At 35.2% G+C, this 18,412-nt stretch overlaps 1 protein-coding gene across 3 annotated transcripts in view; it reads right to left on the reverse strand.

Moving 5' to 3' along the window:
• Nucleotides 1–646: 646 nt before the first annotated feature.
• The window catches only part of Nprl3 (GATOR complex protein Nprl3), a 61,535-nt gene continuing 43,769 nt past the window's right edge, over nucleotides 647–18,412 (reverse strand). Inside the window, exons 10-14 of one of the 3 annotated variants that reach the window (XM_089105748.1) lie at nucleotides 17,732–17,861; nucleotides 10,178–10,349; nucleotides 5,034–5,118; nucleotides 2,514–2,695; nucleotides 647–868 (exon numbers count right to left, since the gene is read on the reverse strand). In XM_089105748.1, coding sequence (XP_088961874.1) covers nucleotides 2,515–2,695; nucleotides 5,034–5,118; nucleotides 10,178–10,349; nucleotides 17,732–17,861 — 568 coding nt within the window. In that variant the 3' untranslated portion in view covers nucleotides 647–868; nucleotide 2,514. Of the gene's footprint in view, nucleotides 882–2,513; nucleotides 2,696–4,973; nucleotides 5,119–10,177; nucleotides 10,350–17,731; nucleotides 17,862–18,412 lie in introns of all 3 variants that reach the window. The other 2 variants (XM_089105747.1, XM_089105746.1) reach the window with 2 other exon arrangements.

Below are 18,412 nucleotides of genomic sequence, written 5' to 3' on the forward strand. Positions count from 1 at the left end.
GTTTTGAACAATGTCTTTAATGGAATGTACAAACAATGTAAAAATATTATGTATATATATATATATATACATATATATATATATATATATATATATATATATATATATATATATATATATATATATATATATATATATATATATATATATATAATATATATATATATATATATATATATATATATATATATATATATATATATATATATATATATATATATATATTAGTTCAACATTCCCCTAAGCCTGCCCTTGAAGTTTCTACTTAATGCTCTAATCCTTTCCTAAGATGTTGCTTCTGTGCCCTTTTTAAAACGTGCATGCGTGTAATTTGTTTTGATTCAGTTAAAACTCCCCCTAAACATTCTCTGGAAGTTTCATTAAATACCATTAGCCTGACTAAATACAATAATCGTGGTAGTAGCAACAAGTAAATTACTTTGATGCAAGAGATCAAATTCACTATAGTTTTTTTACGACTTTTTGAAGTTTTCTTACACTTCTTCAAACTAGGAGAAAAGTCGAAATTGTTGAAAGGAAAACAGAAATTCGTTTCTGCAATTCTCACGGAAGTTGTGAATACTTTCAAAGGAAGGTTTACGATAGAAAAGTTATTTTTTCTCTAAATAAGTGAGGGAGTTTCTCTTTTCTGTGCCATAATATGACGCATATTTATTACTCCGTTACTCCTTTTTACAAAAGTTCAAAAATAAAAACATACCATTTAAAACGTTAATCATAACAGTAAAATTATTTTTTGATACCATAATCACTTCACTGATAGAATATGTCTTCCTTAAACAAGTTGAGCTATTCCTTACTCTCCTTGGTACTTTTTCTTCTCTCCAAAACACAACCGTCTTCGTACCTAAAATTTAAACCTGGCAAGCTTTAATAAAAAAACAGTGACCCCACTTATGTGGTTTAAACTTTATTTGGAGGTATTTGGTACCTCTTGAGGAAATAATTTTAGACTTGACAATTGTGATTTCTATGCAGATAGTAGATAATAGAACAGGATAAAACATAGATTAATAGAACAGAAGCGATGACAGACTAAAAGGATAGATTAAATTATAGACAATGTTATAGATTTTAGTTACAATATAAGTCTGACTATTATCAGTCCAAACATCTGCGAAGCATATGCTACGTTGTCTGTTCCGCTAAATCCGATTGTCTTGGATCTATCTTGAGTCTTCGACACAATTACCCATTCCCTTTTTACTATTTTCCCTTTTTTATTCACATTATTAATATTTCAATAATTTTTGCTCTTAAATATACTGGTATTCATTTTTTGACGTTTTGTTTTGTAGAAAAAAACGAATGTAACAATTTACAAAGGTATAATTCTAGTACGGCGTGGGGTCTGGCAAGGACGGGCCCTTCACCTTCCATCATTAATTTTTTTATATCGTCTGCTCTTTCTTTTATCCCATCTGTTTGCATTTTAAATTCGCAAAATTTTCTTATCTCGCTTATGCGGACGATTTACTTTCGATCATTCCGAATAAAAATTGGGTTTCTCTGTTTGTTTCAATTGTAGCATCTACACCTTGCATGATTCAACTTTCTCTATTTCTTTTAAATGAGCTTATCTATTTCTTTAAATTCAACTTTTCTATTTCTTTCTCTATTTCTATTTCTTTGAAATTTCTCTATTTTGTAGTAATATTATGACTCCTCTAGTTGACGGATCTTTTTCTATTCCTATCAGTTTCTTCTTATCGGTGGCTGGAAATAAATGTTAGTAAACACTAAAATCTTTTTGGACTCTCGATATCGATGATTACAAGAAGAAAATTCGATTAAGCTATTCCTAAATCGTTCAAATACAAATAAAATGTCTATTACTAAATTATACTCGGTTTTTGGCTCTTTCTTGACTTTATTCCATTGTTCATCAATTTTGTTATTTCATATGATTTCTGGTTTCCTGTTTTTTGCTGCATTTGCTTCCATGGCACAAAAATAAAGACCCCATATCTGTCGACGGACTCTCGGATATTTGTTTAAAGTTTATAGAATCTGCTGGCAAACTACATGTAGCATCTTAACCCCTGAAAAAGTTAAAAACTTGTAATATAAAATTAGCTTTTCTACAAGTTTGACTTTTTTAGCGTTTTTTTTTTCCAAACTAGACTATTAGTTTAACACATAGTTACAACCTGCAGGAAAATTAAGGGGTACAACAAATTGTATTTCTCAACCCAAAGTGTGAACAAGAAAATTCTGAAGGGCCACATTGGAATAAAATCTTCGTCTTAATCCAACGAAAAGTCTTATAGACGAAAATTTGACTTGTAAGGCCCAAATGGCAATTTATAAGACCAATAAAAAACGTCCTTGGGGATTTTTGAGAGAATGTTTTTCTTATGAGACAGACCTCAGACTTTATGACAGGCATAAGGCAGACCTGTAACAAACAGGAAATACAATCGAAAGTGACCAACTTCAAAGAAATATATATATATATATATATATATATATAAATAGAAGACATTATTTACCTTAAAAAAGGGCATGACCGTTAAAGTTTCGATAAAACATCGAAGTGGCAGTATCCTCATGCTGAAATAATATTAAAACACTTCTAAATTTGTCCAAAAGCTGGAACACTTGAGATCTACGAATGTTTTCCCGAAACATGATCTCCTCCAAAGGATGTGCACCATGAAAATACGGAAGTAACCTAAAAATGATGATACATGCCATTATAACTGTAGACAGGAGAAAGTTCCTAGAATAAATAGTTCTAAAAATGGTCACTAAAGCACCTCCATCTTCCAAAAAGTTGAAAAATGGTGATAAAGACAAACTACCAGCAGGGGCCAGATCCCTGCCCTTATAAGAATTTTCGAAAATTCTGCTCTCTGAGCCTATGCTCGGAGATAGGTCTCTTATTATATATGTGTTCCAAAGCGTCAGCCTAAATACAAAAATGTTTGTGTCTTTTCAGAAGGGAGGAACGTCGAGCACTTTTTTGAGTTCGAGTCTTTCCCTTTATCTACCAACGTGAACAAAAGAGTTGAGCACCTTCACCTATAGGGATACACATGCATACAGTTTTTTGATTTGTTATTAACGTTTTTAACTTGGATGAATTACTCAAGAAGATTTACAAATGGGTGATATCCCATATTTATTGCTCCTCCGCCCACGCACGGCTTCTCTGGAATTTGCCTGCTTATTTATTGCTTTTTTTATATTTAAATATTATCTTTTAGTCGTAAAAGAAGATTTGCTGCTTTTTCAATCTTTACACGAAAATTCTGCAATCAAAATTACACTAGTCATAAGAAGAAATGGTTTTTATGATGTATTCTCAATTATGGTGAATTTTAGTGATTTGTATTATTAGTCACCTTTTGGCATTAATATTTCCACACCGATATGTTTTCATTATGATCCCTCTGAACAAGGCCGTATCCATAGTGAGGGGGGGGGAGCAAGGGGCTTGAGCCTTTGAACCCCCTCCCTCAAAATGTTTTTCCGACTCGTAAAACATAACAAAAATGCATATAAAAAATTTTCGATGCGTTCTTTAAAGTTTTTATTGCGACCCGCCGTCGAAGAAAAATTCTGAATGCGCCCTTGTCTCAGAAATATATTTCTTTTTAGACAAGCCTACAGCCGTAGCTTTTGCCAAAAGGACAAGAGACTTATAACATCTAATGTATTAATTTCACATCTATCCATTCACCAAGCCAAAAATATTATATTGGTAAGACCTTTTCTTTGAGAATGATTTAAACTTCCTGAATAAAAGGAAAAATTTCCATTTTCGCAAATTTTGGTAATCTACAGACTTTTAGATTTAAAAAAAACAAAACAAATCAAATTTCAAAAATCTAATTCAGTAAATGGATAAAGCTAAATTTCAGCTATCAAATCAGCAAAATCGTCATCTTGACTTAAAAAAAAATAACATACCAAAACTTGCATAGGTAACATAAACCTTAAGAGTTTGTGTTATATGGTTCATTTTTCCATTTTTTTATTTAGTTGCTCTTTTCGTGATAAATTTCCTTGGATGTAGATAGAGGTGAAATGTCCATTGATTTTCTTTCTTTTTGTTTTTACTTACTGGAGTTATTCGGCCAATTCCATTTCATAGACTTCATTTCTAAGGTGTATTTGAAAACTTGGGTCTTATCATACCAAAAACATATATACAATAAGTGCACTAACTTCCAATCTTCAAGGATGTCTAAGCCGTTTTTATACATACATAAAATGAAAATACGGAAATATATTCATAATAAAACTTTGATTTAATACCAAGACAATTTTATTGTCTTGATGGAAAGTTTTCCTGTAATTTATATATTTCTTTATTTTCAACTATTTACAAACGGCGGGACAGTGTGTCCAAATAAGTGCTAAAGCAGTTCATAGAGATATACCCCCATATCTTAATTCACATGTCCTTTTGCTATTAAAAAAGCTTGCCCATAGTAAAATTTCAGAGAAAGTTTAGGGTAAATAAAGGTAAATTAGGTAATAAGTCAAAAATAAAATTGAAATTAAATAATCAAGAAATACAATATCCATCTTTAGGAGGCTATTTTCAATTTCTCTCCGAAGGGTATTTTAAACCAGTATGGAAATAATAATGGGACACCTCTCCCCCTATCACCCCCTATTTGTAGGCATGATGTGGGATTGAATAGTAAAATAAAGTGTCTTCATAAAATTAATAAAGAAAGAGAGATCTCTCCCCGCCCCCATATCTTAATTCACACACATTTTTTTTTAAAATAGCCTGCCATGAAAACAAATTTGAGGCTGTAAGAAATTTTTCTGAAAATAATCAGAACAGATTACCCATTTTTCATCTGTATCAACTACTTCAAACACTTTACTGGTGGAACGGAAGCAGAAGCGCCAGAAGCTTAAGAAAACAAACGCTATCCGTAGCCTATTATAAATTGATATGCCTATGCTTACACAGTTTGCCTGCTACTTACTTGGCAAACAATTTTAAATCTTCTGGATCTGAAGCACGAGGAACTTTAAGAATCGCTAACCTTTCTACAGAAGAAAGTGAGCTTGGTAATATATTGTCGGCAATTCCACTTGTAGTCAAACTTGAAGCCACCTCATCACTGTCATCTGCAAAAACAAAGGTAAACACAGTTTTTTAGACTATATTCATGCAGTGCAAGAAACACTCTGAACAGAAAATAGGAAAATGCTATGGGAGTTTCACACCAACTGGAGAAATAGCGAGTTAAGAAAGTCGACCAACAGACCATTTTTGTAAACTATTTGGATTAAATTGCTAGCCAATAATGCACTCCCTGATACCATATAGTGGTTATTTCATTTTGTACCGGTTAGGTCATCTCTACTTATACCCTTGACCCTCTGCTTATAGCCAGAAAATATATTCAGGCATCTGGCACCGTGTGCAAAATCACAGTGAGCTCGAACTCTGAAATACAGTACCTGCCTGAAATACACTAGGTACGTACTTTAACTAAGAATAAATAAGATAACAAACATTTTCAGCAAAATTCATGTGTTAAATTGCTAATCTTGCAATTCAATAGTGTGTTTTCGGACACCAAGTACCGGTTATGCCCTTTTGTGACGGTTAGATCATCCTTACTTATACCCTTGGTCCTCTGCCTTATAGTAAGAACATATATTCAGGCACCTGGCACCGTATGCAAACTCACAGTGAGTTCGAACTCTGAAATACAGGACCTGCCTGAAATACAGTGGGCACGTACTTTTAACTAAGAATATATAAAATTAGCAAACATTTTCTGAAAATGTCATGTGTTAAACTGCTAATCAATAATGTATTCGGACACCAAGTACCGGTTAGGCCCTTTTGTGACGGTTAGATCATCTTTACTTATATCCTTCATCCTATGGTTATAGCTACATCATATATTCAGGCACCTGGCAGCGTGTGCAAAATCACAGTGAGTTCGGACTCTGAAATACAGGACCTGCTCGAAATACAGAAGGTACGTACTTTAACTAAGAATATATAAATTACAAAATATTTTCTGCAAAATTCATGTGTTAAATTGCTAATCTTACAAATCATTAGTGTGGTTTCGGACACCATGTACCGGTTATGCCCTTTCGTGATGGTTAGATCATCGTTACTTATATCCTTGATCCTATGGTTATAGCCAGAACATTATGTTCAGGCACTAAACAGCGTGGAAAATCTCATAGCGGAAAGCAAGACCTGCTCTGAAAATAAAACTTTGAAATGCAAGACCTGCCTAAAGGGCAGATGTGAATTTTAACTGAGAATATATTAGACCAACAAATCTTTTTATACAAATTTTGACTTTTCTGCTAATCGAAGAGATTGTCCAGAACTCAATTACCAGCAATGATCATAAATTATTTGTTATTACTTACAGCCTAAAATAGCAGATAACAACAGATTTAGACCCTAAATGCTTATAATACACAAGAGGGGTTAAAATTATAGTCTGTTTTGCACAAGTGCTAATACAAATTATTAGTTTTTTTTTTTAATTTCGGTTGTCAAGGAATATAAATTATAACAAATAATTAATTTTCCTTAAAGATAATCAAATTCAGGAACATATCCCCAAATGTGTTCCCCCACACGGTGAAATTAAGATTTAACGTCGTTGGTTAACACATCCCTTCCAAAAGCCCAGTTGGTCTAATCAGACAACCAAGGCCTATCATGCCAACCTCTTCTACTAGATCTTACCTGCTGACGATGGGTGGTTTACATAACTGGGATCCATGTCCCCCAGAGACTCTGGGGACTATGGCTTTGCTAAGCCCAAAAGAACACACATAAAACGTTTTGAATAATTTAAACAGACTCATTACACAAAAAGTTTGATTGGGTACGATGTAAGGATACAAAAGTACATTGGAACAAAAAAAGGCACGGGACTGAGACTGCTTGCCCTTTAAAAATGGCACTAAAACTTTCAATTTCCAATGAATGAGCCCCTTTTCAAACTTCTACGAGGAAGTTTTCTATACAAAGTGGCCGTTGAAAACATTGAAGCCACAGGATTCTTTCTCAGGTCGCTTACCTGCTTACTTGTGCTTGTTGTGGGAACAGACATAAACGCCTCACCCAGCACCCAGAAGACCCTGCATGGTTGACTTCCATCTATTGTGACCTTTTACCAGGTCTGCGGGAAACTGGATCAGGGAATTTCAAGGATGAGCAATTTTACTCTTTCATCTATTTTTAGGTTACAAAATAATGAGTACCTTACATATTTTGAAAGTTTAGTAAACTTTAGATCTTTGGTCCATGATTTCAACACTCGGTCTTTTGTTGTGATTGGCACCCCACTGGTAGATTCAGTTCGATCCACGCCGATATGTTTTCCCACTGATGGTCCCCACTGATTGCCACTGGTGCCACTGATTGGCACCCCCCTGATTTGATTAGCACCCCACTGGCAGATTCAATTCGATCCGCGCCGATATGTTTTCCCACTGATGGTCCCCACTGATTGCCACTGGTGCCACTGATTGGCACCACACTGATTTGATTGGCACCCCACTGGTAGATTCAATTCGATCCACGCCGATATGTTTTCCCACTGATGGTCCCCACTGATTGCCACTGGTACCACTGATTGGCACCCCACTGATTTGATTGGCACCCCACTGGTAGATTCAATTCGATCCACGCCGATATGTTCATCCCACTGATGGTCCCCACTGATTGTCACTGGTGCCACTGATTGGCACCCCACTGATTTGATTAGCACCCCACTGGCAGATTCAATTCGATCGAAGTTTCCAGTGCTTCATAAAAGGAAGCTGCAACTATCTTGATCAAAATATTAAAAAATATTGTTATTTTTTCTTCGTTATAGATACCGATTAAAAACTTTCTTTTAGTAAGTACAATTTTCGGTTCTTTATTTGCAACTATTATGGTTGTAGCGATAGCCGCAGCCAGTTGAAGAGCTAACCACAGTCCATAATAGCCAGAAATTCAAAAAAACTTTTCTTTCTACTTCCAAATTCTTCTTTAGAAAACTTCCTAAAGGAGCCTGACAAACCATTGAAATCGTCATACTTGAACACCCTTATCAGGTTTACAGTCTCCAATCTAAAAAAAAAAATTGGAAACATCACATTTTTGCTTGGAAAGCAATATGTGTCCCCTCTTTTTTCACCATCGATGACTGTTTTGAACTACTGGCCGTAAAATAATGGAAGAAGGCACATTAGAACGGAAATAAAATATTTAGTGCATCTTCTAAAGTGCCAAAAAAATCAAAATACCCCTTGGACCCTACTTAGGTCTATTCAGGCCTAAAAATCACGACTTTCTATGATTTTGTTTTAGTCTTATCAATATGAAGTTTTTAGAGCAGTAGGCCTACTTCCTTCTTGCCAGTGTTGCCGCGCTGAACCGTGAAAATCCTAAGCAAAACTATTTTTTTTTAATTTGACAAAGCTTTTCGTCTGTAAAGGTCAAGCATTAGCAAATTGTTGATTCCCTAACACAACTACACCTTTAACGAAAAGCTTTTAGTGCAAATATTGTTTAGTGCTATATATTTTTAGCTTTTTTTTTTACTGATTTTTCATCCATGTTTATTTTTTTAAATTCAGCATTCGCTGCTACTAAAAACTTCACAGCTGGCAGTGTAAGTTTCCTCTTAACTAACGAAAAAGTTTTAAAGATTATGAGCAAGCGTTCGATTCAGCTGATAGAAGAGCTTTAGCGAAGGTTCTGTCTTTGTATTATATACCACAAACGTGCATTAAAGTTATTAGTGAATGTACGAGAATAAGATTGCTAAGGTTAAAATGAAGTTAGTAGCTGGTTTCGTATTAAATCAGGAGTTAAGAAGGGTTGCGTCCTATCCTCATTTCTTCGGACCATTTTTATGGACTTTGTCCTAAAAAGCACAGCAAAGGCAATGTGAGATCACGGAATCAATTGGGAATAGATCGAGCCATCTTCAGAAAGGAAAAAGCGTCGAGCCGGACAAACCAAGACATGGATGAGCACTGTCAAGATCGACTTAGAGCCAACTGAAGGTTTCTTTCGTCATGCCTGATTGACTGGAAATAGACAAACCACAGACCCAAGGTCGGACACAGTGGAATTCAACCTTCAGCACCATCCTCGCACCAGGGAGAACTGCCACTCAGCTTGTGTCCTGATTCCGGTGCAACTAAGTAAGTACTAGTGAGAATGCTATATCGCCACGGCGGGTTTTATAAATTTACTTTACATTTATGTCTTTGAGCAAACAACTCTATTCAATAAAATGTTATTATATTCGCTCTCCTCTAAAATAATGAAAATGTAAGACACGCCCATTAGTTTTTAAACAAACAAACAATCTAAATTTTATAACAAAATAAGACGCGTCGTAAATTGGCAAGATAGATGGCATCGCTCAAATACCCATGGTCAAAAGTATAGCTTCTTTGGGCTCGGGAGATTAATCACGGATATTTGAGTAGTCAAGGAATTTAAAAACGTCTAGAGAGTAGTAAGGATCAAACACTTTAATTAAAAAAAAAGCCGTTCCTGGTTTACAAATAATCTGAAAATACTAGAAAATTTGTAAAGGCGTATCGTAATTATGTTTGGTAGAGGGTTATATTAAACCAACAAACACCTGTGGCCATGTTCTTATCTACGTAGATAACACTGAATACCAGAGTAAATTGCCCCATTAGTGCAATAAGAGGAAAAACACGATTTTGAGAAATAAAGAATTTTTTGACAAGTTTCACGCTGAATTGGTTGATCTAGTTTACTCGTTCCATAGGTTTTGAAGTTCTTTCAATGAACCAAGTTCAGAAGGGACACTCTTAAAAGGGGCTTATGCCAGATTTGCCTCTCACTCAATCGTACTATCTGTCTTGGCTTTTTCTAAAATTAGCCAAGGTTTGATGCCCGCAACTACTTGATTTTAATTCAAAACATAGATTCAGATTCAATCGCGGATAAGCGAATTATTGAAAAACATATTTAATGCTTTTCCAGTTCGTTTGGCCTTTTGTTGTTATGTCCTCGTAAAATCGAACTCATTTTTAATTACCTAATTACGGTTCGGAAGAAAGAAAGTCAATATGTAATTTTTTTATTTCCCCCCTCACTGCACAGACAGGGTAATATACATATTCTATAAGGTAATTAAAGTTAACTTTAACCCGAAAAACTTACTAGAAAATCTATCGCTTTCACTCGGAGTCCGTGAATCCGGTCGCAGTTCTAGTGAGTCGAATTTTCTTCTAGCAGTTAGATGATCTTGGGGTATAATTAGAGCTACATATGTGTGAATCTGCATCAAGATCCGCTGCTTAAGTAACCACAAAATCATCTCCAGCATTTCAGACTAAATTGACAAAAATAAGTGTTATAAAATATGATTAAGGTACATACTCCCTTTAAAACAAGCAATTTTGTGACCAACCCGCAGATCTTGGGGTTTAATTAGAGCTACATAGGTGTGATCTGCATTAAGATCCGCTGCTTCAGTAACCATAAAATCATCTCCAGCATTTCAGACTAAATTGACACAAAATAAGTGTTATAAAATATGATCAAGGTATATACTCCCTCTAAAACAAGCAATTTTGTGACCAGCCCGTAGTTTTTCTGACCAACCCGCAGATCTTGGGGTATAATTAGAGCTACATAGGTGTGTTCTGCATCAAGATCCGCTGCTTCAGTGACCACGAAATCATCTCCAGCATTTCAGACTAAATTGACAAAAATAAGTGTTGTAAAATATGATTAAGATTCGTAATCCCTCTAAAACAAGCAATTTTGTGACCAACCCGCAGTTGTAACTTGCACCAAAAGAACAATATACTTATATCATTGGATTCACTAGTCTCAAATCTGTCCATTCAGCGAACGAGAATTATGATATTACAAACACTTTTTCCTGGGGAAGGACCCAAACTTGCTTAAAAATTAGGAAAATTATCCCTTTGAATTTCCAACCATTATTCAACTTATTTTCAATTTGAAAAATAATATACACCAAATTTTGTAAATGTAATTCGGCAGATGGGTAGAGCTGAATCTCAGCGATGGAATGGCAATAAAAATGCTGTTTTTTATTGTTATATCAAAACCGTAGGAAAGCAGAAAAACAACACACTAAAGATTGCATAGGAAACATAAGCTTTAATTTGTCTGACCATCCAAATCGAATAATTTGGACCATCCGTTATTTAGAAATCAGTTATTTAGACCGTCCATCCAAATAATTGAATGACCATCCAAAATCAATACATGTCCCTAAAAAAAGATGATGAGCAGTTACACCTCAAACTTAATCGTAATAAATTTCCAATTATAGGAAAAAGTTCTATCTTTCACTGAATTTCAATTTTATGGAGCATTTTGAATATTCCTGGGCACATCATTCTTTTTCATTGTACAAATCTTATAATAAATCTTTTCTTGTAAAAAATAACAGCTTTGTCTTACCCCTTGTTCAATTAGTTTCCTGAAACAATGCCCTCTAAGGTCTAAACCGTTTGCATTTATGTATGCATGAATTTGTTAAGGGGGGAGGATACTCGGGTATTTTTTTTTTTGGGAAGGGGGGCCAAATTTTTCAAAACCCTAAAAGCGATGTTGACACTAAAACCTATGGCGATATATTGCAAATTAGACTAAAAGTTAATTTTAGCCAAAGCCCCAACCCCGCAGTATAGACATGTGATTAAAATTTAAATAATACATAGTCTGCACAAATACTGTGGGTGAATATTTGATAATAAATCACAACGCGAAAAGCACCTTTTTTTCTATAATCTTTTTCATTAGTTTTGCTGCTGTTTTATTTTGACGAGATTCTACTCATTTTGTTACTCAGGTTCATAAAGCTTAAAAGAATATTTCAACAACAAGGATATCTGTTATTCTCTGTTATTTTAATACTTATTTTTTTTCAAAATCTATAAGAATGTTTCACACAATTTTGTGACAAAAGCAATTTGTACGATCCTACACCTAAAACTTATCAGAGAGCATTAACACTTGCTTATATACACCCCAGATTTTTAAGCACCCTATTTATAAGCACCCCAGAAACTAAAAGCATTTAATTTTCATTAATATTGTATCTGCCAGTGGAACTTAAGGACACCTTAGACGGTCAATCATTTTGATCAAAATCTTCCGTCAATCAATTGATTAAAGCATGATTGACCGTCTAGGAACCGATTGAGTCATTCAATTTTTCTATCGATCACTGTCATAGCTTGACTCAAGCGTCAAACAGGTTCCTAGATGGTCAATCATACTTTAATCAATTGATTGACAGAAGCTTTTGATCAAAATGATTGACCGTCTAGGGTGTCCTTTAAGGTAAGAAGGTTAATCGTCATTTCATACAATTCAAGAACTTGAAGCCAGAGACTGAACCTAAAACTAGAACCTAAGAGAGCTGCTCATTATCACTTTTATTGAGCTTGAATCATTTTTGTTTTTTGTTTTTTTAAGAATAAAAAATTCCTTCCTTCCTTTGTGTCAGTGTCTTTGAATGTGAATAGAAGTATTTTGATTTTGAACTTTCATTTGATACTAAAAAATAAGAAAAGTAAAAAATCTCAACGATCAACAACATAAAATGAAGAAAGTATAAGTTATTTACTTTATCACACGCTTGACGGTCATTATGCCCATTTGATCAGAGTGGAGCAAGTTAAGAAAATTTGCTGCTATTATTGAGAAATTTGTAATGATATCAACAATTTGTAATGAATCAACCATTTGTAGTGATTGTAACCAACAGCTCAAATCGGGTAATGCTCCAATTCATTTTTTATGCAGTCGCTGTGGTGATTTCTGCCGTGCCATTCCAAAAGGTGGTATGTTACATGCATAAATTTTACAGGAGATTTGAAAAACTCTAAAATGTGTTTCCGATTAAATGACTTCAGCCGGGGAAAAGTAGTTGATGCATAGATTTTTCAAAATATAGAGGGGCGAGGATAAAAACTTGTGTTTTTTTCTTCACTTTTTTCAATAGAAATTCCTAGAATTTTGAAAAATCCCTCCCTTCCAAATGAATCACTGCACTTATGTTTAGAAAAACAAATAAGTTAGGACTTAACGGACTGAATCAATAGGTAGAACTTGACTGGATTTAGGGGATGGACTGCGAATCTAATTCTTAAATAAATAAAAGTTCAAATAAGGATCAAATTCAGTTTTACTACTGATGACGGTCACTGCTTATGTGACTGAAATATCTAGTATTTTTTGTGAAATTTTATCACTGCTTTGGAAAATCACTTTCTATTAAAAGGATTTGATCCCTATTTGAACTTTATTTATTTATCGTCATGGAAAGGCAGTGTGGTCTCCGAAATTATCTAAATACAATTATTATTTGACAAGGTCGAAAGTGATCGGAGGGCAACTATCCCCCCCCCACGCCCTTTTTTCCCAAATGCATACGATTCAAATATTGATATACCCATTTTGTTAAAAATAGTTCAAAAATCATATAACAGAAACTCCGCTGTCGACATAAACCCCATGGCCAGGGGGCAGACGTTCTAATTTATGCCCTGGGGGCATATATGGTTCTTATGAAAAGGATGCTCGTACAAATTTCATAGAGGGCTCATTTGATTGGAAATTGAAAGTTCTAGGTCAGTTTTTTATAGTTAACAGATCGGAGGGCAACTAGCCCCCCCCCACGCTCTTTTCCCCCAAAACCCATCCGCTTTAAATTTCGAGATGTCTATTTTGTTAAAAACAGTTCAAAGATCGGATAATAAATACTCCTGTGTCGCCTCAACCCCCCAGGGCCCGGGGGCAGGCGTTGTAAGTAATGCTCTGGGGGTATATATGGTTCTTATGAAAGAGATACTCCTATAAACTTCGGAGAAGGCTCATTTGATTTGAAATTGAAAGTTCTAGTTAATTTTTTAAGAGTCAAAAGAGATTGGAGTGCAATTATCCCCCTCCACGCCCTATTTTCCTCAAACACATCCGATAAGAACTTTGAGAGAGTAATTTCTTTAAAAATGGTTCAAAGATCATACAACGAAAACTCGGGGGTCGACACAATTCTTCAGGGGCCGGGATAGGTGTTGTAAGTTATGCCCGGGGGGCATATGGAGTCAGCGGGAAGGAGTCAGCGGGTCCCGAGCCAGATATCCCATCTTTAACATGGATAAACTATTACCTTGATGAGTTTTCAGCCCCAAAACATGATCTTAACATTTATGTTCAAGAAAAGCTTTCATCCCTCCTCTCTTCAATTCCAGATACAGATTTTATAGTTACCCAATCACAGGTTGCGTCCGCGGTCCGACGGTTGAAAAAGAAGAAGTCGACTGGCATTGACCGTGTATCCGCCCTTCACCTTAGCCATTGCAGCCCAACTTTCATGGGGTACCTAACTCTTCTCTTTCAGATGATCTTCACTACTGGACTCGTACCATCGGCATTCAGTACTGGATCGCTTAGGCCAGCCCTGAAGAAATGAAACAGTACTTCGGAATGTGCTTCGTTCAGACCGATCACAGCAGTACCAAAGCTTTACAAAATCTTCGAACTTTTGGTCATTGATTAAAACCAGGAAAAATGTTGGACTCCTCTTTCCCAGTTTAGGTTTCAGAGGGGTCTTGGTTGCGGCCACGCCATTTCTTCTTAGGCTTCAGTCTTGATTGACGCTGATGAATCAAAAGAGTCCATTGTTATAGGTCTACATGACGTCTGCCGTGCCTATGACTCACTTTTCCATGACCAACTCATTCTGGATATAGGAAAGAGAGGTGTACAGAAGGTCATCGTACTACCCATTAAAGATATTTAAGACCACCTACAGGCTGAACTCCTACTTCCTGGTCATGGTCGATCCCTCACTGAATATACACCAGACGTGATGCTGTCCTACCGAGGGAATCCTGTGGTCCCAGTAAAAAAAGGGTGCTCGACAAGGATCAGTCACATCTCATTGTGCCTTTAATAACTGTATTATTGAACCACAGTCTACTAATGAGACAACATACATAGCTCGTGGCATAGACGTTACAATGATATCTTACGCCGATGACATTCTGAACACTAGCCGCACAGTTGCAGGTACAGAGACCACCTTCTCCACACTACAATCAAATTACAGTCACATTGGCCTTGAATTTAACCCGCAGAAGTTGGCTATTCTTCTGTTCAACTGGCGCCAAGAAGAGGTCTCGTCTCTGAGGCTGGGAGAACTGTCTGTAGCCCCTGTCTCGAAAATTATTTACCTTGGTTTACCAATTGGAAAAGATCTCAAAACTAACCGCTCCCTTCTTATTGATCATCTCAGTAAACGCCTGGCTTTGCTTACAGTAGAGTAGTCGCATCTAAAATTCGTTTCAAACATTTATTTCTTGCTCGACTTTATAACGCAGTATTTCCTTCCCATTTCCTGTATCTAAGCCTGTTTTGAAGAATTTTTCCCGAGCCAGAGAAAAGAAAGGTCAGATCCGCGTTTTTTTAAGTATGGGAAGTTTTTGTTACGGCTCCCGCCGTGGACAAGAAATTCGCGCCTGGTTAAAAATTTTAAAATTGCGGACCCAACGGTAGCTATAATTGAACAAATTAAACGGTACAACGAGAAAGTATCTTCCCACCCTTGGTACCGTTAGCTAATGCAGTAACTCCCTGTCCATTTAATTTTATTTGCATATCTCTTATCATATTTAGTCTTTTTACCGTCTCGTATCATATTTTGACTTGTTGAATGAGTCCATTGATAATGAATTGAAGTTATCAAGTATTTTGCTGTAGGTTAGGTTAGTTGAATTGAAGTTATCAATCATATTGCTTATGTTTCTTCAGTACTTGGGAGTTTAAAATGTAAAATTTCTGACATAACCGCAGTGTAGTGTAAAATTGAGTTTTTGTTTCTCGTCTTTGTAATTTGTTCGATTATGTGTAATGTGTTGTAATTTATTTTTTGTGTGTGTTTTTTTCTCTTTTAGTGATACTCCGTCTTTTGTACCTTTTTTTGACGGGTAATAAATAAATAAATAAATAAAATAAAATAAATATATAGTTTTTATGGAAGGGATGCTCGTATAAACTTCAGAGAGGACTCATTTGATTGGAAATTGAAAGCTCTAGTTCAGTTATTAATAGTCAAAAGACATCAAAGAGCAACTAGCCCCCCCCCAACATCTTTTTTCCCAAAACCCATCCGATTAAAATTTTGAGATAGCCATTTTTTTTTAAATAGTTCAAAGGTCAAATAACAAAAACTCCGCTGTCAACACAACCCCCCTGGGCCTGGGGGACAGGCATTGTTAGTTATGTCCAGGGGGCGTATATGGTTCTTATGAAAGGGATGCTCGTATAAACTTCAGAGAGGGGTCATTTAATTGGAAACTACAAGTTCTAGTTCTCTTTCTTACAGTCAAAAGAGATCGGTGGGCAACTAGCTCCTCCCCCTCCACGCCTTTTCCCACAAACCCATCCGATAAAAATTTGAGGTGACAATTTTGTTAAAAATAGTTCAAACATCAGATATTAAAACTCGGGGATCGACACAACCTCCCAGAGCCCGGGGATAGGTATTGTAAATTATGCCATGGGGGCATATATGGTTCTTATAGAAAAGATGCTCGTATAAACTTCAGAGAGGGCTCATTTGATTGAAGTTCTAGAATGGAAAGTTCTAGTTCACTTTTAAAGAGTCAAAAGAGATCGAAGGGCAATTAGACCCCCCCCCCTGTGTCCTTTTCCCCCCGACTCATCCGATAAAAATCTTTAGACAGCCATTTTGTTAAAAATAGTTCAAACATCACATAATAAGAACTCCAAGGTTGACACAGACCCATTTTTTTTACTTTGATACTAGATGTGATACTTTGATGAACATTTGATGTTGAAAAAAAAGGCTTGATTTTGAAATAAAGAATTTTATAAACTTGAAACTTTTTGCAATCAACACGAAAAAAAATAATTAAAAAAAAAACTTTACGAAGAAGTTTTCAACTAAAAATAGAGACCAATTTAGAGTTAACACCAGCAGAAATAAAAACCTGTCAAAATTCAAACGCAAAACAAGCAGAAACTAAATAAACAGTAATAGCCAAAAAAACACACAAGTAATAATATAAATGATATGAATTGATACTGATATAAATAACAATATATAATATATAAAATGATATAAGTAATATAAAATGAGCTTCAATTTTAACAGGTATTTCAAACAGCTTTCTCAAACAATGTTTCAACTGTAAGAAAATTTTACTTAAAGTAGTTAATAGTGATTCTCTGTCAATTGGTACAAACAAAACTGTCAACAGAATTGTCAATAAAACTATAGCACAAGCTATCTAAATGGCATGAATTCTATTCCTTTTTTCAGACTTGAACATTAAAAATAAAAAAGCAACAGAACACTATAAAAACAAAAATCGCCTATTAGCATTTTTCAATTTCCTACTAAAAATCCGCCAACAGCTTTCTGAAACAATGTTTCAACTGTAAGAAAATTTTACTTAAAGTAGTTAATAGTTTTTGTCTGTCAATTGGTACAAACAAAACAGTCAACAGAATTTTCCAAACAGTTTATTGCAAGGACGTATGTTGCTTTTTCCACCAGTTTTAAAGAATGATGCATAGCTGTTCGTCTCGGAACATTTGACAAGAGTCACGGTTAACTATCAGAGATCTTTTTTCTCCAAATTCTATTTTTTTCAGTTTTCGGTAAAAACAGAGGCCACAAAGTGAAAAGTTGTTAGCTCTTACCTCCTCTTCTTGTGTTTGGAAAGGAGTTCTTTTTTCCCCAATACTCACTGGAAGTGCATACTCACTTAGTACCTTGATAAAAGAGCACCCAGGAAACTCTTCAGAAAACTTTTCAGCTAATCTACCAGACCTACAATTATATTGATAGAAAACACTTATAAATAGTTAGACAAGCAACGCTGGATGGACATTAAGAAAAGTTTCAAGATCGAAGTTAATTAAAATATTATACGATATTACACTAATGAAAACCTAGTCGCTTCAAAAGTTTACTATTCAAGGCTCCCCTCCCAGCATTTTCTACAAACCCTTATTTTTAGTCCCACAAAGTTCTAAGTAACAGCTTTGCCGTCTATACAACTTCTCCAAAATTTAGTTCTTTAAAACATATTCTAAGGTTGATTTATCACATTCAATCAACAAACCTATATTAACCAAAAGTGAACTCGGAGAACAATGAAAAGGGCTTATTAAGAGTAAAAATTAAAATTTCAGGTAGAATATCAGATCTAGAATTACAATAATAGAAAAAAACTTGCAAGAGCAAAGGCTGGGTGTAATTCAGCAACAACCAGGAATGTTACAATGCCTATACCCTCTGAAATATCTAAAAATACGTATTGGCATACTGATAGTCTTATTCTTTAGTTCCAAGACATAGGGATGCAAATCAACAAGTTC

This window comes from Artemia sp. Qi Xiang Cuo, chromosome 20 (assembly GCF_049724085.1).
Source record: "Artemia sp. Qi Xiang Cuo chromosome 20, ASM4972408v1, whole genome shotgun sequence".
Classification (NCBI taxonomy): Eukaryota; Metazoa; Arthropoda; class Branchiopoda; order Anostraca; family Artemiidae; genus Artemia; species Artemia sp. Qi Xiang Cuo.